This window comes from Sebastes fasciatus, chromosome 14 (genome assembly GCF_043250625.1).
Source record: "Sebastes fasciatus isolate fSebFas1 chromosome 14, fSebFas1.pri, whole genome shotgun sequence".
In the NCBI taxonomy this organism is placed as follows: domain Eukaryota; kingdom Metazoa; phylum Chordata; class Actinopteri; order Perciformes; family Sebastidae; genus Sebastes; species Sebastes fasciatus.
The window spans coordinates 22,649,726-22,667,740 of record NC_133808.1 but is presented as its reverse complement, the minus strand read 5'-3'; the positions used below and the strand labels follow the sequence as shown (position 1 = coordinate 22,667,740).

Below are 18,015 nucleotides of genomic sequence, written 5' to 3'. Positions count from 1 at the left end.
CCATAGTCTGTTCAAAATGTACTTTAAAGGGACTGTTTGTAACTTCTTACACGTATAAATCAATCCGGGTCGGTGTCCCATGCGCGCTCCCGTGTGGCTACGCTGTTCAGACAAGACTCCAACACAAACTACACGGAAGCACCAAAACCGCAAAGTTCTATCTAGTGAAGCCCGTCTTGCAAAACAGTGTTGGCCACGGTCGGAGTATGCGGGGGAGACCGTAGCTTTGGTCTCCAGGGCCGGAGTCTCTGCTGTCCTCTGCTCCTCTGCCTGCCTGCCTGCCTTCACCCAGCTCGCTCCACCTCACGTGCATGCGCGCACACTACACACTGAAGAAGAGCTCTGAGAATATCTAGTGAATGTACAGTGGACGTTTGTGCAGAAATAAATGCTGCAGCTCCTCCAGACCAACAGAGGTTTCCCGTGTTTTGAAGTGACGGGGCTCCGCAGCGAGAAACATTATCATCTCCGACCAAAACTCCGGTGTCTCCCTCCGGCCGCGGTCGGGAGGCTGAGGCAGGAAAAGCCAACACTCTATCAGCACTGATTCATTGAGAGACCTCCGTCTGGTCAGCTAACACTGCCAAGCAGGTGAAATATAGAGTGATATTGTGGTTTTAGCTGACGTGTGTCGCCTCACTGTTTTGAGCGATGCTCGTTCATGTCTATGTAGAGCGAGCACAAGCGCGAGCCGGATGCTGACTTTCGTTGACTTAACGGCCACAGGTGTCGCTGTTAACAAGCAATTTCTGATTCTTACAAACAGTCCCTTTAATTATAAAACCCTCACAATCATAACATGGCAAACTGCAGCCCAACAGACAACAACAGCTGTCAGTGTGTCAGTGTGCTGACTTGACTATGACTTGCCCCAAACTGCATGTGATTATCATAAAGTGGGCATGTAAAGGGGAGACTTGTGGGTACCCATAGAACCCATTTTCATTCACATATCTTGAGGTCAGAGGTCAAGGGAGCCCTTTGAAAATGGCCATGCCAGTTTTATCGCGCCAAAATTTAGCGGAAGTTTGGAACGTTTCTTAACCTCCTTCTCGACAAGCTAGTATGACGTACCAATGGATTCCTTAGATTTTTTAGTATCTAGCTTTAAAACTGAGCCCGCTACAACCTCTGAAAGATCGATTGCGTTAATGCATTAAAGAAATTAGTGTCGTCAAAACGAATTTGCGTTAACGCGTTAAGTTTGACATCACTTAAGAAAAGATTAAAGTTATGAGCATTAAAATTACTAATTATTAATTATGACATAGTAGATATACATTTTGACTTACCATGAGTATTTTCATTTTATCATATCTGACTTTTAATTTTTTTTCTTCTTTTGTTGGTGGAAAAGGGCCTCCATTATCTATTTGTATATGGTATTGACTAGTAACCGCTCCGGGATGAAACATCTTGGCTCCCATTCATACTACTTAAAATAATGGACTCAATAGAAAGGCGTTAACTTTGTGGCGTCTGAAGGAAATAAGTGCACCACTTCCACCTCTCGATTTTATAAGTCAAGAAATACTGAAAACATGTGTCCAAGTCCTCACTTAACCAGAAATTCTACCAGACACCAACAATAAAGCCTCATATTTCAATTACTTGAATGTTATTTTGGATTTTGATCAGGATGTTTTATTAGTTTAACTGTTCATTCAACATGAAGGCCTTAACATTTCTGGTGATGAACTAAGGAATCTTTATGGTTTAAAAGAGGTCAAGATTAAATATATTTTGGCTATAAATACAGCCTATAAAATCTACAAGTGTAGAATGTAAACTCAGGTTCTTAAAAACACTTCAAATAAAATTAACTTGAAATAATTTAGGAAGAAAAAAAGACTGGGGTTGAGCTGCTCACAGCACACGCCCATACAAAGATTACAGCCTGTATTGAGGTTACAAGTGGACATTTAGACTGTCCTGAAACAAATGTTGCTATTGATTTTTACAAACATAAAAAGAAAATCTTTCAAACAGCCATCCATTACTTTTAAAGCAACTTTATTTCTCCTTTATAAGCAAATTATTTTGGTACAACAAGCACCATTTCAACTTTGTGATTATCTCAAACTATAATGGATTGCCTTTGTAAAATCCAAACCAGATGTAATTTCATCATTGAGCCACCCTTTGTCCACGGGGCAACACGGCGAGATGACTCAAGTTTGTGTGGGCAAGTGTGAAGTCCAATTATCTGCACGTTGTGAAATCCACTTAACACAAAGAAAAATCACTGGGGGAGCCCTACAGTAAAAAGTACACAGTTACAAACCAGTAGGTGCATTCAAAAAAACAACCTCACCTTTTAATTATAGTTAAGACTTCCTCAAAAAGGGAAAACATACCAGAGTGGAGCTTATGAAGAGGACCAGCACATTCATATTGAGCACATGCAAGACAAAAGAAAAAAAAAAAAAAAAGTAGTCCATGTACAACTATACACACAAAATAATGAGAATTTATTGACAGACGACGATAAAGATGCAAGTGCAACAGAGCAAAAGTGTACTATGTTTGCTCCAAATGCCTCCTCCCACGTACTATTTCCCATTTGTGATTATGTTATAGGACAGCTAGATAGAAATGATGTCTAATTCCAGGAGCCAAGTTTCTCTGGTGAAGGGTCTTGATCAGTAGTCCTGTGATCAGTGTTTAATTCTCAGATGCCTCATGACTATGGATTCAGTTTTAGCAGAAGCACTGCACAGGAAACACATCATTATCCAAAGTCTTTTTTGATCATAACGTTACTGCCGAAACCAAGCTGTAAACGTTGATCTTAACATTTAAAAAAGCTACAGCTGTCCACAGTGTGTGATGACAAGCTTCTTTGTGGGCACGCCTCCCTTTGTGCCCATCTCTCCCATCTGTTGCACCACGTTCATTCCGCCCCGAACCCAGCCGAAAGCCACGTGTTTGAAGTCCAGGTGCTCGGCTTTCTTCAGGGTGATGAAGAATTGTGAGTTGTTGGTGTCGCGCCCGCGATTGGCCATCGACAGAATGCCCGGGCCCGTGTGCCGAACATCGAAGTTCTCATCCTCAAACTTGGTGCCGTAGATGGACTTTCCTCCTGTGCCATTACTGTTGGTGAAGTCACCACCCTAAAAGACCAATGGGGAACTTGTCAGTAATGTTATATTGTGATCTGCTACTGAAATAATTAGGTATTAGGGCCATACAAAACCTGTTGGAGTTTATTCCACAACAATGACCTGCTAACTTTGGGCTGCCGCCGTGAAAGAATTCCCTCTGCGGTGATAATGATTGGCTCAACAGCGCAATATGCCGTATTATCGCCTTTTTTTGTTGTTGTTGCAAATTACTTAATTTCTCCTGATTTTAGTTCTGTATAAATAAGCTTTATAGCTAGGCTATTATTAGGTATATTGTTTTTTTAAATGACAAAGACGACAGTTTTAAAACTAAATACTTGTTTATTGTTAAATGCAGAACACAGAAGGGCAATGAGGCGCAGCGTTTTTTCAGCTGAGACGCTTTGATTGCGTCTGGTTGCTATGATACAGAATATCCGTAGATTAAAAATGTTCGCACAAGGTAGAGCGGCGCTCCCATTGCAATGAATTTCAAAAGAAAAAATGTGAACATAGCGGTTGTGGCGGTTGCTTGCGTAATCAGGAGTTTGGTTTCTTTTCAGCTCAGTGTGAGTCTTTAAAGCGTTCTGCTGTCATTTACGGTCACGCTTGTTTCCTCCTCTTTCTCTCTCTCCAATGATCTCCGTGTGTCTCTGGTGGCAGAGCTTTGCAGACGCGGAGCATTCAAACACTCCGCGGTTGCTCACGCTACCAGACCAGTTTACGCTGCCCTGTTTCAACATTTTTTGGCTGAGAAAACTTACATGCAGGTTGAGGGAGATGCAGAGCTATGATTAAGGAGAAGTCTGCTAGCCGCTAGGCTAATTCATGCAGTGTAAAATGCCATGGGCATTCAGGAAGTGTACTGTCTTAGAGCTGCTCTGTGAAAACCTTATTTTTGTAAATTACAGGACATATGTAATGCACTGCAGAAGGATTTGGTATTGAAAAGATGCAGCTTTTTATATTATTGACTGTTGTAGTCTGAATTTTGAAAGCACTTTCTCTGATTGCTGGTATTAATTGATGAAAAAGTAGCCATGTGCAGTAATATAGAAACATGAGGATGCGATACACTTAATTATGTGTGTCATCTAGTCTTGATAATCTCCTCACCTGCAACATGAAGGCCGGTATGACTCTGTGGAAGATGGAGTTCCGAAGCCCGAAACCTTTCTCGCCTGTACAGAGAGCCCTGAAGTTCTCCGCCGTCTTGGGGACAATATGGGAGAAAAGCTCTACGGTGATTGTGCCCAGCAGTTGGCCGTCGCCTGCCACTTCAAGGAACACCTTGGGGTTAGTGTCTCTGGAGTGCTCTTGAACTCTGGACATCTGTGGTGTGGAGATACACAAGGCATCGTCTTCAGTTTGGCCCGTGCGTCTCTGACACTCAATGAAAATCTTCTTGAAGGATTCGGCTATTTCGGGGGTTTTGAACTTGGCCGCCAGCTGCTCCACTATGCCGTCGCCGTCTGGAAAAACAAGAAAATATCAGCTAGAAGACAGCTAAAAAGCACCAATACTCATGTTAGCTCAAAGTAATATTTGGCTATTATCTGCCTTCAAAAATCCCTCTGTTGAATCCACAACTGCTTTTTGTTTTGTTTAATGCAAAAGAAAGTAAGATATAATGGTAATTAAATCAATGTACAAATATATAAGTGTGTAGTCACTAGATGCTAGCTAATTAAAATAAGAACAGACAAATGCAGCGCTTACTGACTTAGCAGCAACACTACAAGTGTACCTGAGTAGTCGGTAGCCGTCCAGATCAGTGCGTTAGCCGAGGCGTTCATTGGTTGGAGTTCCATCGCCTGAATGATTGTGTGGTTGGCACAAACCCTCAGCACCTGCTCTCTTCTCATCAGGATTCGGTAGCAATGTTTGGTTGGGTGGTAGAGGATCTTGAGGTCGCCGACGCCACGCTCCTTCCACTGGCCGAGGTCTCGGTCCCATCGGTACAGCTTGGCGCGCTCCTTGAACAGGATTTCTTCATCCTCCTCTCCAGACTTTGTCTCCACCTGAGAGACAATTACACAAAGATGAGGTGTGGTCCTGTACCTCACTCACTACACTTCAGTTTAATGTCTAAAAAATAAAAGACCATAATATGAGAGCTCAGCATTTTAAGGTACCTCTGGTAATGACACTATTGGCTCAAAGTGAATGTCCACATTGGAAGCGTCCTCTTCATCACTGCCCTCCTCACCGCCGTTGTTTTTCGGCGCAGAAGACACTCCGGCCCCAAATACTGACGCTCCAGCATTTGCCCACGAGAAGTTGGAGTCTTCATAAAAGAGAAGTGAAATATAATTTTGTTGTGATGTATTGGTAACAACATGCTAAAACAGTCAGTTGTCAAATCTTAAGAAAATGTTAATGTTGAAGCCAACCTTGAGTTCCAAATGCAAATGCGTCTGTGGTGTGGGCCAAATCAGCAAAAGAGGAGCCTCCTAACGAGTCGAAGCCAAAGCCGGAGGAGTCTGGTGGGAGGGAAAAAGCAAGCATGAAATACTGAATTGAATGCAGTTTTTTTATTCCTCTAATTTTTGTATGCATGATTCCAGCCGACAGTGTTGGATACAACAAAATGAACACTGTATAAAGTAATCTGAGGCAATAGTTCTGCAATAAATCTAACTTGAAGCTGAAGATGATGCTTAGTGTTGAAAGAATTATTCGGATCTTTTACTGAAAGCTATGTGGAACATTCATTTGGGGGCGCCTGGGTTAGCTCAGTTGGTAGAGCGGGCGTCCATGTATCAAGGCTTGGTCCTGACCGCGGCGGCCCGGGTTCGAATCCCTTTCCGCATCCACTCTCTCTCTCCCCCCTTTCCAAGATTCTATCCACTGTCCTCCCAATAAAAAAATGGAAAAATGTCCCCAAAAAAAAAAGAACATTCATTTGGTGTTGATTTTGGCGGTCCCTGTGGTCGAAAGCGGTAGTGTTTCAGAGCACCAGAGTCCCTTTAGAAAACCTCTAATTTTACTGCAGAAGCAGAGTCTAACAGTCTGCTCCGCGCAGTCCTGGTTCTCCCGTGCCTCCCTTCCCTCCAGTGGGCCCAGCAGTAAGGCCTTGGCCTCAAGCAGCGTGGGGTCGGTGTTGGCTCCCAGCAGAGCAACGAGGTGAAGCTCTGCTCCTGGCCGAAGTAGGAGCCACTGCTGCCGGACACGGAGCTCTCCACCTCCCGCCGGATTAAACAGTATTTAAGGTATCAAAAAGAGCAGCAGTACGTGTCCAACTTCTTCCCAAACTTCTCTGTGCTACATTTCCATTATATTCCAGGCCACAGTGTAGCATTCAGACAAACCTACTCTAACCCATACACAACATGTGGACTGTCAAAGGTCTTACACCTGTAGTAATAATCAGCAAGTGATCCATACCTTGACTAGCTGTAAATGCAGTCCCAGTGCTGAACTCTGGCTCTGGGCTCTTCTTAGTTGACAGGTCAATGGGGGAGCTGCTGCTAGGAGCTTCACTCTGTGTCTCAGTTGGCTGGTCTGAGGTCTGCTCCTCCGGTGTAGTTGTGCTGTCTGCAACTGCTGTGCCGTCTGCAACGGCTGTGCTGTCTGCAGCCGCTCTGCTATCTGCAGCTTCTATGCTGTCTGCAGCCGCCGCTGTGCTGTCTGCAGCCGCTCTGCTATCTGCAGCTTCTCTGCTGTCTGCAGCTTCTGTGCTGTCTGCAGCCGCCGCTGTGCTGTCTGCAGCCGCCGCTGTGCTGTCGGCAGCCACCGCTGAGCTGTCGGCAGCCGCCGCTGGGCTGTCGGCAGCCACCACCGCTGTGCTGTCTGCAACCGCCGCTGTGCTGTCTGCAGCCGCCGCCTCTGTGCTGTCTGCAGCAGCCGCCGCCTCTGTGCTGTCTGCAGCCGCCGCCTCTGTGCTGTCTGCAGCCGCCGCCGCTGTGCTGTCTGCAGCCGCCGCCGCTGTGCTGTCTGCAGCCGCCGCCGCTGTGCTGTCTGCAGCCGCCGCCGCTGTGCTGTCTGCAGCCGCCGCCGCTGTGCTGTCTGCAGCCGCCGCTGTGCTGTCTGCAGCTGCCGTGCTGTCTGCAGCCGCTGCGCTGCTGAATGACGGGCCTGATGTCGGTTCTTCTGGGGCTGCAGCAGCGCTGCTGGAGGCCTCTTCAGCTTGGTTTAATTGGGCACCCTGAAACAATTTAGTAATTAAACTACAATAATACTTATGCTCTCTCATTAACAAAAAACAAACTAACTGGTGAGACACCCCAGGCATAAACATCAGCTTTGTCCATCACTATAAATGGATGCAGCTAAGATGACCTGCTTGCGTTACTAAATGTATGACCTAGCCATCACATTGATGGGAGTATTTTTGAATCAAGACTTGGCAGCTGACCACATGTGTACACTGTGTAATCTATTGTATTTAGATGATTATTTGATTTGCATTATTGCGTGTTGTGTCCGTTACCAGGTCTTGTTGAGCCTTGCGGACTTCTGTCTCAAAGTCTTCAGGCTTGTCGTGGTCCGGGTCGCTGTCTGTGGTGCTCAGGCCGCAGAAGAAGGTGGGTGGAAGCAAGAGGCTTTTGGCCTTCTCCTTCTCCTCTGGCGTCGGCTTCTTCTCCCACACCACCTGGCAGTCTGGCTCTGAATGTGGTATAGACATGTTTAGGGCTAGACAGGTGAGCATTACTTTTGACCACATACTTGCCATGTTGTGAATACTGTATTGAAAAGATTATTATCCATCACAGCCCAGAAAATGTCTGTGAAATGAATTGAACTGATATGGTACTTGACAAGTGACAAAAGTGAGGGTGAGTAATTGGATAAAACAGTGTGTGTGACATACGTACCATCACCACATGCTGCAGCCTTTTTCTCCGGAGGATCGGGGTAGAGCTTTCCATTCAACGCCTTTACTGCTGACTCAAAGTCCTCATCTGAAAATTCAAAACACATTTCTCTTAAATAACCTTTTTTTTTTGCTATCAAGTCCCACTTCACTCCCACAGACCTTGGACAATACCAGTGAGCAAGAACGTAAGACAGCTCTGTGTTTGCTTAGTTTACTTCTCTGATTGAAACATTCAGATTTTCAGCCCCATGATGGCCAAAAATAGCAGACACATTTTGTTGCCATAGTGAGAGACAACAGCAACAAACTCAAAATGGACTAAGAGAAAATAATCCTGACCTTTTGTTGCTTTCTGCCACTTCAAAAATGTGTTTGAATGAAAACTGTTCTTTATTTACACTTATGTCATATATTCAATTTTCAGGATGGTTATATGGAATGTACATACAGTAATCATGCAGCCAGCAAGCAGTGTGCGCTGACTTCAATAAAGCAGCACAGTGATAAAAGCACTGCAGAGCTTTTTCACCCTTTAATGCTGCGTTCACACAAAATGCAAAGCGAATCTTCACCTTGCATTACTCGCACGAGTTTGACCGCCGAGATCACTCACGCTAGACGCGCCGGAGAGGAGGAGGGGTTTACATCCATGTAGATACCAACAAGCCTGAAATAACCACTATTGCTGCTTTGTACATGTTGCGGAAGACCCAGATATGCTGGAAAACCAAACGCCGCCGTGTCTGGGATCACAACATCATCCGGCGGCAGATTGTGCTGTGATTTAATTGCAATAAACAGATCAAAAAGATGCAGAAATAACTACAAAATTATGTAGATGTTTAAAAAGTCAGAATTCATGCTTTGTCAGGTCTGTCCACAAGAGAACGAGCAAACAACTTTTAAAATGCTTGTTTTCTCAACGGAGTTTGGATCGATCAATACCAAGCTATGCCAACACTGCAGCTTCTCCATCAACACTCAACATAACGTCATCTATGCATAAATACGGCAGTGACGTTGCTGTTTATACCATAGACAGCCTGTGGTTTATACACATACATTTATACACCGAGTTCCGTCCAGTCTTTGTAGACATATGATGTACTATCATAGCTCTGGATGCCCACAGACGGCTACTATATTTTTTCCCCCTCCATTTCTGATTCAACTACATCAAGACGTCAGTGACAACAGGATGAGAATCTCAACGCTCATAGGCTTTAGCGACACAGCGTCACTTGCCGCAAACTCGCCTCTTTGCATTGACTTTGTATGTAATCACGCCATGCAAAAAGTTCACTTTGCATTTGGTGTGAATGCCCCAGAGGATGCGTGTGGCCATATTTTGCTTTAATGAAATGAGCTGATGGTAAATTAATTAAATAATGACAATACCATCTGTGCAATGAAGCAACAATAAAAATGGAGTCTCTTTGGTCTCCATGTTCACTTCAACAACACACACTTTTATATCGTTGTTTGTTAACTGTTGGTCTCACCATCAGTCTGATCGTCGCTGGTGTAGTCGGGTTCATTCTGGTAGCAGAAGAAGGTGAGAGGCAGCAGGAGTTTCCTGGCTAAAGCTGCCTGCTCAGCAGTGGGTTCCCTGACATACACAACCTCCACCTCCGAGTCCTCATCTGACCCTGCACCGCCTCCTTCTGCCTGAGGCGTTCCTATGACAGACAGATACAATAGAAGTGGAGCAACACAGTCAGCCTGGGAGGAACTGCTTAGAAGAAAACAGACATTAAGCTGCTTTATTCCCTTTATAAACACGGGTGTTAGTTCCACATCCACACACAAAAAAGTCATGCACAGCAAAACATGAATAGCATGCATTTGATTTACAAAGACAAGTTGTATTAAGAGAACATTTCTGTATGCATATGTCTCCATTTTTCATTTTATTTGACAGACTTACTGTATGACACATGGTAGCATTAAATACCTGAGCTTTCACTCTAATTAGCCTTTGCTGAGGTGCACATCACTGGCAGAAGCCAGACTAGAATTGCATTTCATGCTGTTGCTACACATCCTGCACTAAAAATGGCATGTGTGACGTTGCACAGAGCATTCCTCTGAGGGATCGTGCTCCGAGGAATCTTCTCAGCTCACCTTTCAACAGACATTCACTTTTACTGATGTGTCTCCTGTTGCTTTACAAATGTCTTGTTTGATTCTGTCTATTGAGTAATGAAATGCTAACTGGTCATTAACCATTACCACATTTTTACCACAGTTATTACAGTGGAATAATGTAAAGAAGAACCTGAAATTGTCAGAGCTGATTACTATGGAGGATTTAAGTTAATGGATCGAGAAAATAGCACTCTAGGTCAATGTGATCGCTCTAAAATTTCTCACTGAAATTGTTTTAAACCCGTTTTATGTATTATAACTTGTATTGCATATTATCTGGATATTGTGCTCATTCACCAGTAGTGTGTGATAGCTGTATTTGCTTGTGTCTGCTTGTATTTTGTATTTGTATTGTTTATTGTTGTAACAATGTTTGTGCTGCCCTCTGGGCCAGGTCACTCTTGAAAAAGAGATTTTTAATCTCAATGACACTTTTTTCCCATCCTTACATCATAGCAAAACCTCTAAGCCCCTATGACCTGAAGCACAATGAGATTTTCTGATTGTCCTTCAATCCAGATTCAAGAATTGGATGGAAAAAAAGTAGAAAGAAACTAAACATAACTGGACATTGGCTCTTTGGTAGGCGGGAGAAATACAGTATAGACAAAATCAACAGTTATCATTTTTAGTAGGACAAAAATTACTTTCTTACTATCTAAGAGCTCAAACTAACAGGTTTGAGTAAAAAACAACAACTTTATATTCATTAAGACATGGGAACTGTGAACCACAATATCAAAATGAAACTTTCATCATGAAACAATTATATGGAAAGATGATAAATTGTAATATTGAATTACCACTCAGCCATAATAAAAGGGCTCGGAGGAATTTTTTGTTCTAAAGATAATAGATATATTTAAATTTAGCCACAGTTTTAAACACATTTGAATTAATTATTTAACATTACACACTATTTCCACCATGACCCAGATTAATTAGTAGATATAAGCCCTGTTTTGACCGCAGAAACTTTCCCCCTGAACTAGGAACCTTTTGAGGAACTCATTGCATTTTGACTGCAGGGAGCAGGGTCTAAATTAAGTTCTGGGGACATTTTTACCAGGAAATTTCGGGTCTGGGTTTGCAGGGACGAGCGTTGCCGATTGGTCTCACACAGACACAGACACACACACACCGCTGCTGCTTCAACTGTACCGTCTCATTCATAAAACAAGGGGATATTCTAGTATAAATTTAGGACCATTTTAGGAAAAGGGGGATTTCTCTGTTATCGGCTTCCTGACTCATTTTAAAAAAAGACAGAGATTGTGAGTGAGTTGAGAAGGCGAGTGGTAGAAGAGACGGAGGTGCGGCGGTGCGGTTTGCCTAATCTTCGTAAATCTTTAGACCGCTATTGAAAGCAGACAACAATGGGCTGAAGGAACCTTTTAGTTCCTTGACAAGTAGTCCCGGGACTAAAATTACCAGGAACTTCTTGGTGGAAATGGGGCTACACTCCCTCCTGTGTGAGACACATCTTGTGACATAGGTGCTACTTGAGTATTGTTATAATTACTAAAATTCTTTGTACAATAAAAACTGCACCTCCACACACTGGACATGCAACACATTAGCTTCAATGTTTTTTTCCACTCCGTGCATCCAGGTTATTTCTGTCTAGTGATAAGGGCCAGCCAGGTGACAGCTGAGAAGTGTTAACACACACTGCAGTGATTAGAGTACCTGGGGGTTCAAATTGGGTGGTTGATGTGCTGGTCCAAAAAGCCATTGGGTTATCTTTGAAAAGCCTAAAATCCAGCCCTAAAGGATGATGGGTTGTTGGGCGAAGAGAAACTAATTGTGAGGCTGGTATCATAATCATAAAACACGGCCAAAAGTGTTCAAATGAAAATGTGATGTGTGTATATGAGTGTGTGTTCTTTATGCAACATATTTTCAGTGTGTTCACTTAAACTTCCTGTAGATAATTAACTGTATACAGTTTTACTAAAAAGGTACACAATATCTTAATATAATGAAACAACATAATTAATCAATGGAAAATCAGGGATTTTGAAGGGATAGTTCAGGTGTTTTGAAGCGGGGTTGTATGAGGTACATATCCATTGTCGGTGTATTACCTACGCAACGCACTGCTGTGGAAGGGGCCGGCAGCAAAACGTATTTTACCCACCTAAAAAAATCTTTATCAGTTTAAGTGTACGCTATATTAAGGTTTACCTTGCTGTCAAACAGCTATACAGTCTGTGTGTCTGACGGGGAATTGAAGCCGTTGTCTATGCTCCTGACAAAGCAACCAGGCTCCATTGGAAAAACAACAGTAATTTTACCTCGCAGAACACAGAAGTTGCTTGTCCACCGCTGCCTCGATCAGTTGGTTTGTTTGTTTGTGTTACTGTTTGACTTTGGTTAGTTTGCATTCACCAAAGTCACACAATAGCACAAACAAGCTAACTGATCAAGGGAGTACTAGACCAGCAGCAACCCAAGGTAAAGTGGTGAAAATATTCTAAATATAGCGTACACTTAAACGGATAGTGCTTTGCTCCAGTGCTGTTACGCCTCTCTGTTTCTCCAAACTGGGAGCATGCCGACCGTCATCTACTGTAGATGATACACTGACTATGGATAAGTACCTCATACAACCCCACTTCAAAACACCCAAACTATCCCTTTAATTCAATTTCTGTCATAGAACTTTTTGAGAAGGGTCTTGGCTGGGTCAACTAAGAAGGTGATGGAGCAATGAGATGCAGATGAAACAAGACAATGGAGTAAAACATAAATGAACACAATCGTGATATTCATTCAAAAACAAATCAGACAAATATTGCACATATATCAAGTTTTTTCCTTACCTTTCTCTGGGATTTTGAATGCAGGAGAAGCCCTCTCAGGAGGTCCAGAATCTTTGGCTTTCGAACAGGATGCAGATTCCTCCGACTCAGAGTGAAATTTAGGAGAGCCAAAAAACTTCTGAAGGCTATGAGTGCCAAAGACAAACTTAGGGGGCGACACCACTGTCTTTGAGGGGTTGACTGGACCTGGAGACTCGGCTGCACATGGCTGACAGTCGGGGGAAAGCTCTGTACGTTCCTTTGTGGTCTCTTCCAGAACAGCGATGGCTGCCTTCCCACACACAGGTGTAGCAGTCTGTGTAGATGCTGAAGGTGTACTGTCTTGAGGTGTGGCAACCGTGGATGTCACTTGGGTCATGAGTTCCTCTGTTTCTTGGGCAACCTTGGCCTCTTCAAATACCTGTTTGAATGCGTTTGCAGTCTCCTGCAGCTTGAATCTCACAGCCAACTGCTCAATGTTACCCTCTAATACTTCAGCAAAGTCCAAGGCACTCCAGACCCAGGCCTTCTCTGCACCCTTCATAGGTTCCAGCTTCATGGCTGCTGTGATCCTGTGGTTGGCGCAGATCTTGAGTACCTGGTCTCTCCTCATTATCAACCTCACACATTTGGTGTCATAATTCTGCAAGAACTTGAGGTCTCCGATACCCCTCTCCTTCCACTGACCCAGTTCCTTATTGTAGCGATACAGTTTGGCCCTGTGACTGAAGACCACCTGCTCATTTTCCTCTCCTGTAGAAGTATTCACCAGATCAGGCAAGGGGACCACAGGTTCAAAGTACTGGCCATCCCTCTCCTCATCCTGGGTTATATCCTGCTCGTCGTCAGTACCCACTGAGGCTCTGCTCTGGTTAAGCTTAGCAGGAGACTTGGAGGGGCTGATGCCAGGTTGAAAGCTGAAGTTGAATCCACCAGTGGATTCTCCAAAGCGGAAAAGGTTCTTTCTCAGGGGGCTGCTGGATACAGGAGTAGTATAGATTGATGAGTCAGCAGTATCATCTAAAGCCTCTTCTCTTAGGTCGTAGTTATCCCACTCCAAGGTGGGGCCGGTGGTTTCCCCGTGGGGCTTGATTACAAGGTTTGAAACGTTGCTGGATGTTGTAATGTCTCCCTGGTTGTCGTCATCTTTTATCTTTGTTTTCCCGTCTGTCAAAAAGAATTTCAGGTCTTTTAAACCAGACTTCATCTCCTCTGCTTTCTGAATGAGGTGTGCTGTTCTGCCTGTGTCAACAAGCTTGTGGGGGGTTTGTAGGGGGATGTCCAAGAGAAGTCTCTGACACTCTTCAAACTTCTCCTTAAACTCCCCGGCAAGCTCTGGGCTTTTAAACTTGGCAGCCAACTGTTCAAGTTTAGCGTCCCCATCAGAGAAGTCATTGGCCAACCACATCCATGCTTTGTCTGAGCCTGCCAGGGGCTTAAGGTTCATGGTGGTGGTGATCCAGTGGTTGGCGCACACCTTCAGAACTTGCTCTCTTCTCATCAGCACCCTTAGCCTGCCGTTAGAGCTGTTTTTCAGGAATTTAAGGATTCCTACACCACGCTCTTTCCACTGACTGGTATCCAAGTCAAATCTGAACAGTTTGAGACGCTGAGAGTAAAGAACCTGTTCATCCTCCTCCCCCGTCACTAGGTCCACCCTATCAGGCATCTGGACCACTGGCTCAAACTGGATATCGTCATTATCCTCTGTTTTATACATGTCGTCGTCTTCCAGCTCATTTGTGGCAGCTGTCTTGGTGGGAGTTGAGAAGACCTGCTGACCAGCGCCAGAGAAACCTTTAAAATCGGAGTCGCTCTGTCCAAACTGGTAGTCTCCCTCAGAAGTGTTTGCCAAGTCTGCAAAACTGAATGTACTGGTTTTTCCAGAAATTAATGGGTTTTGATCTTCCTCTGTTTGGCCCTCTGAGGGTGCAGACACATTTTCTTTCTCCTTGTGTTTGTCAGCTATGCTTTTCAGGAAACTGGAGGCTGACCCTGATGGAGGCGGCTGATCATCAGTTGAGGGAATTTCTTGTGCGGAGTCCTGAATGCCAAACTTGAAGCCACCAGCTGGAACGGGCATTGAGAAAGAGAAGCCTGAAGCACTTGTGGTACTAGCTCCAGACTGAGGAGCTTCAAACTTAAAAGAAGCAGCTAAGCTTTTCTCTTTGTTTTGACCAAACTGAAAAGTGCTGCCAGTTTCAAAGGGAATTGTAAATCCAGTTCCAGCAGGCTGGCTTGATGAACTTTTGCTTCCAAATGTAAAGCTGAACGTGGAGGCCGAGGGAGCAGTGCTGATTGTGCTTTTAGTGTCGGGATTTGGTGTCTGACAGGCCACGCACTTATTGGCAGAGGCATCGTTTCTCACCAGACAAGCGTCACAATCCCATTCCCCAGCCTTCATGGCAAACATTGCTGCTAAAGAGGGAGTAGGATTTGGGGAATTGCAGGAAACACATTCAGCAGCTGAGGCATCATTTCTGACCAGGCAGTTATTGCAGTCCCATTGCCCATCCTTTGTTTCCAAATCAGCCCCAAATCCTGACACTACTGGCAGATTTGACACTACTGGAACCCCCACTGTTGATTTAGCAGCAGGGTTGGGGGTTTGACAGGCGACACAGTTGTTAGCAGAACCCTCATTTCTTACTTCGCATACATCACAATCCCACTGCCCGGGCTTCTTGCTAAACTGGGCACCAAACCCAACAGCAGATATAGAGGGTGCATCTGCAGCTGGTGTTGTTTGTGCTGTCACAGTTGTTTTAGGTGAGGCTTTAAGAGCTTTACACGAAACACAACTGTTTTCAGAAGCCTCATTTCTTACTTCACATACATCACAGTCCCACTGCCCTGGCTTCTTGCCAAACTGAGCCCCAAAGCCAGAACCAAACGAGCCAGAACCAAACGCACTGGTTACTGTGTCAGCAGGTTTTAAAGTGCTGGTGCCAAATGTAAATGAGGAGGATATCGACGCCCCAAAAGCACCAAATCCAGTAAAAGTAGAGCCAGAACTACTGGGTTTTGATGAATCAGTCCCAAATTTGAAAGTAAAGGGACCGGGTTTGGTTTCACCAGCAGCCTGAATGTCTGTCTTGGATGATGAATTGGGATTGGCAGTTTGACAAGCGGCACACCGCATATCTGTGGGTTTATTTCTTACACAACACACAGTGCAGTCCCATTCTCCTTCTTTAAGCCCGAACTGGGCTGCCAGTGAATCAGAAGGTTTTATGCTTTCCTTTTTCTTCTCCTGTTGATCATGCTTTTCTGATGATTTGAGCACAATTTTCTGGGCTTCCTCAAACCTAGCTTTGAAAAGTGATGCCTCATCTGCTGTTTTGAAGCGGATGGCCAGCTGTTCGGTCTTAGGCTCTTCATCTGCATAATCAATGGCATTCCAGACCCAGGATTTGTCAGAGCCAGCATTCGGTTTCAGTAGCATATCGGTATTGATGTAATGGTTTGCACAGATCTTAAGGACCTGTTCCCTTCTCATTAAGAGGCGGACCTTCCCTTTAGCGCTGTGTTTTAGGATTTTAACATTGCCAATTCCCCGCTCCTTCCACTCTTTTGTGTCTGTGTCAAATCGATACAGCTTTGCCCTGTTGCAAAACATTTCCTCTTCCTCCTCCTCACCTGTTTTCACATCTACTTTATCAGGGAGGGGTACAATGGGTTCAAAGTGAGGACCATCTTCATCCTCCTCAACATGAGTGCTGTCATTGTCACTCTCCGCTGCTCTTTCCTCTTCTGCTGCAGGTGTGGCAACCCCAAACACTGGCTTGGTGACATTCCCAAATGCGAACGGCTGATCCGCCTTTCCAAAAAGACTTCCAGTGCCGGTGCTCTGCGTAGAATCAGTAAAGGAGAAGCCAGTAACACTTTTATTACCAAAGGTGAAGATGCCCGTTTGGCTGGGGGGCTGCTCCTGGCCTGGAGGCTTCTCTGGGACAGTATCTATTTTAGTAGGAATGTCTGACGTAAGAAGACCAAGCAGACTTTCACTGTGCTTGGCCTGGGAAGGTGGGAAAGTGAAATCTCCATCGTTCGATTTAAAGTTGGAGTTGAATTTAAAAGCAGCTGACGGCGTTGACTGGGAAACAATCCCTGCTCCAAAACTAGGCACTTTGGGGACTTCAGCAGGTGCCTGCTGGCTGAAGGAGAGCTTCCCAAAGTCCATAGGCTTCCCCTCAATGCTCTTTGGTGGCTGAACAGGGACTACAGATGGCTTGGTGAAGTAGCCAGGTTCAGGTAGGGGAGGGTTAGTGGTTTGTTGGGTTACACTCTGCCCATAGTATTCTTCACTATATGGGGAAAGAAGGTTTGTGGCTGGTGATTCAAACCGAAGAGGGGTACCAAAGACCTGTTCTTGAGGAGGGTAAATGCAGGCTGGGGCTGTCTGCAATGGAGGAGTATGAGTGGGCTGCTGGTAGGTATACATATGCTGCTGAGGTGGCATACGGTTCATACTATACATTGGGCCCTGTGTAAAGAGAAAAAAAAAACAATCAAATATCATTCAATATACTCTGAACAAGTTTATTACTGTGAAATAGTGGTAAACAGTGATAATTACCTTAGTGGGGGTTACATTTGCTGCTGTGCGCAGGAGATACTGAGAGTTATAAGCTGGAGACTGGTTGTAGTACACAGAGGGGGCTGTGGTGGCAACTTAAATAAACAGAGAAATATATAAAGATTTTGTTAATTTTACAAACTATTTCTAGATAAAAGTATGGAACTATAAATTTAGACATGCTTTGGTTCTATGTAGTGTGCTGACCTGTTAGTGGGGCTCCATGGTAGGACTGGACCGGGGGAAAGGGCTCCTGTAGGCCCTCAGCCCCGTAGCTCTCCCCATACATCTTGTGATGAGGGGAGCCTGCATTTCCTGAAGAGTTGTGTCTCAGGTCATGAACCTCATTCTGCAAAACAAGGAGCTTAATGAGAAGTGACTCAATTTGACATCTTTCTTTTGACATCAGGGCGTGGCGACTGCCATCTTCTGTAGGAAATACACTGTCTATGGATAAATACCTCATACTACCCCACTTCAATGTTTAAAGGGATAGTTTGGATGTTTTGGTCTCACTCACTAATTTATTCCTTCTAAGAGGAATCAATGTGAAATTCTGTT

At 44.4% G+C, this 18,015-nt stretch overlaps 1 protein-coding gene across 2 annotated transcripts in view; it reads right to left on the bottom strand.

Annotated features, from left to right (window-relative positions):
• Positions 1-1,996: 1,996 nt before the first annotated feature.
• ranbp2 (RAN binding protein 2) overlaps positions 1,997-18,015 on the bottom strand; it is a 28,709-nt gene continuing 12,690 nt past the window's right edge. The window contains exons 18-30 of one of the 2 annotated variants that reach the window (XM_074659703.1): positions 17,662-17,803; positions 17,455-17,549; positions 12,897-17,361; positions 11,761-11,838; positions 9,426-9,602; positions 7,922-8,008; positions 7,537-7,712; positions 6,492-7,251; positions 5,498-5,587; positions 5,240-5,391; positions 4,852-5,125; positions 4,221-4,576; positions 2,659-3,113 (exon numbers count right to left, since the gene is read on the bottom strand). In XM_074659703.1, the coding sequence (XP_074515804.1) occupies positions 2,808-3,113; positions 4,221-4,576; positions 4,852-5,125; positions 5,240-5,391; positions 5,498-5,587; positions 6,492-7,251; positions 7,537-7,712; positions 7,922-8,008; positions 9,426-9,602; positions 11,761-11,838; positions 12,897-17,361; positions 17,455-17,549; positions 17,662-17,803 (7,158 nt within the window). In that variant the 3' untranslated portion in view covers positions 2,659-2,807. Of the gene's footprint in view, positions 3,114-4,220; positions 4,577-4,851; positions 5,126-5,239; positions 5,392-5,497; positions 5,588-6,491; positions 7,252-7,536; positions 7,713-7,921; positions 8,009-9,425; positions 9,603-11,760; positions 11,839-12,896; positions 17,362-17,454; positions 17,550-17,661; positions 17,804-18,015 lie in introns of both variants that reach the window. The other variant, XM_074659702.1, reaches the window with a different exon arrangement.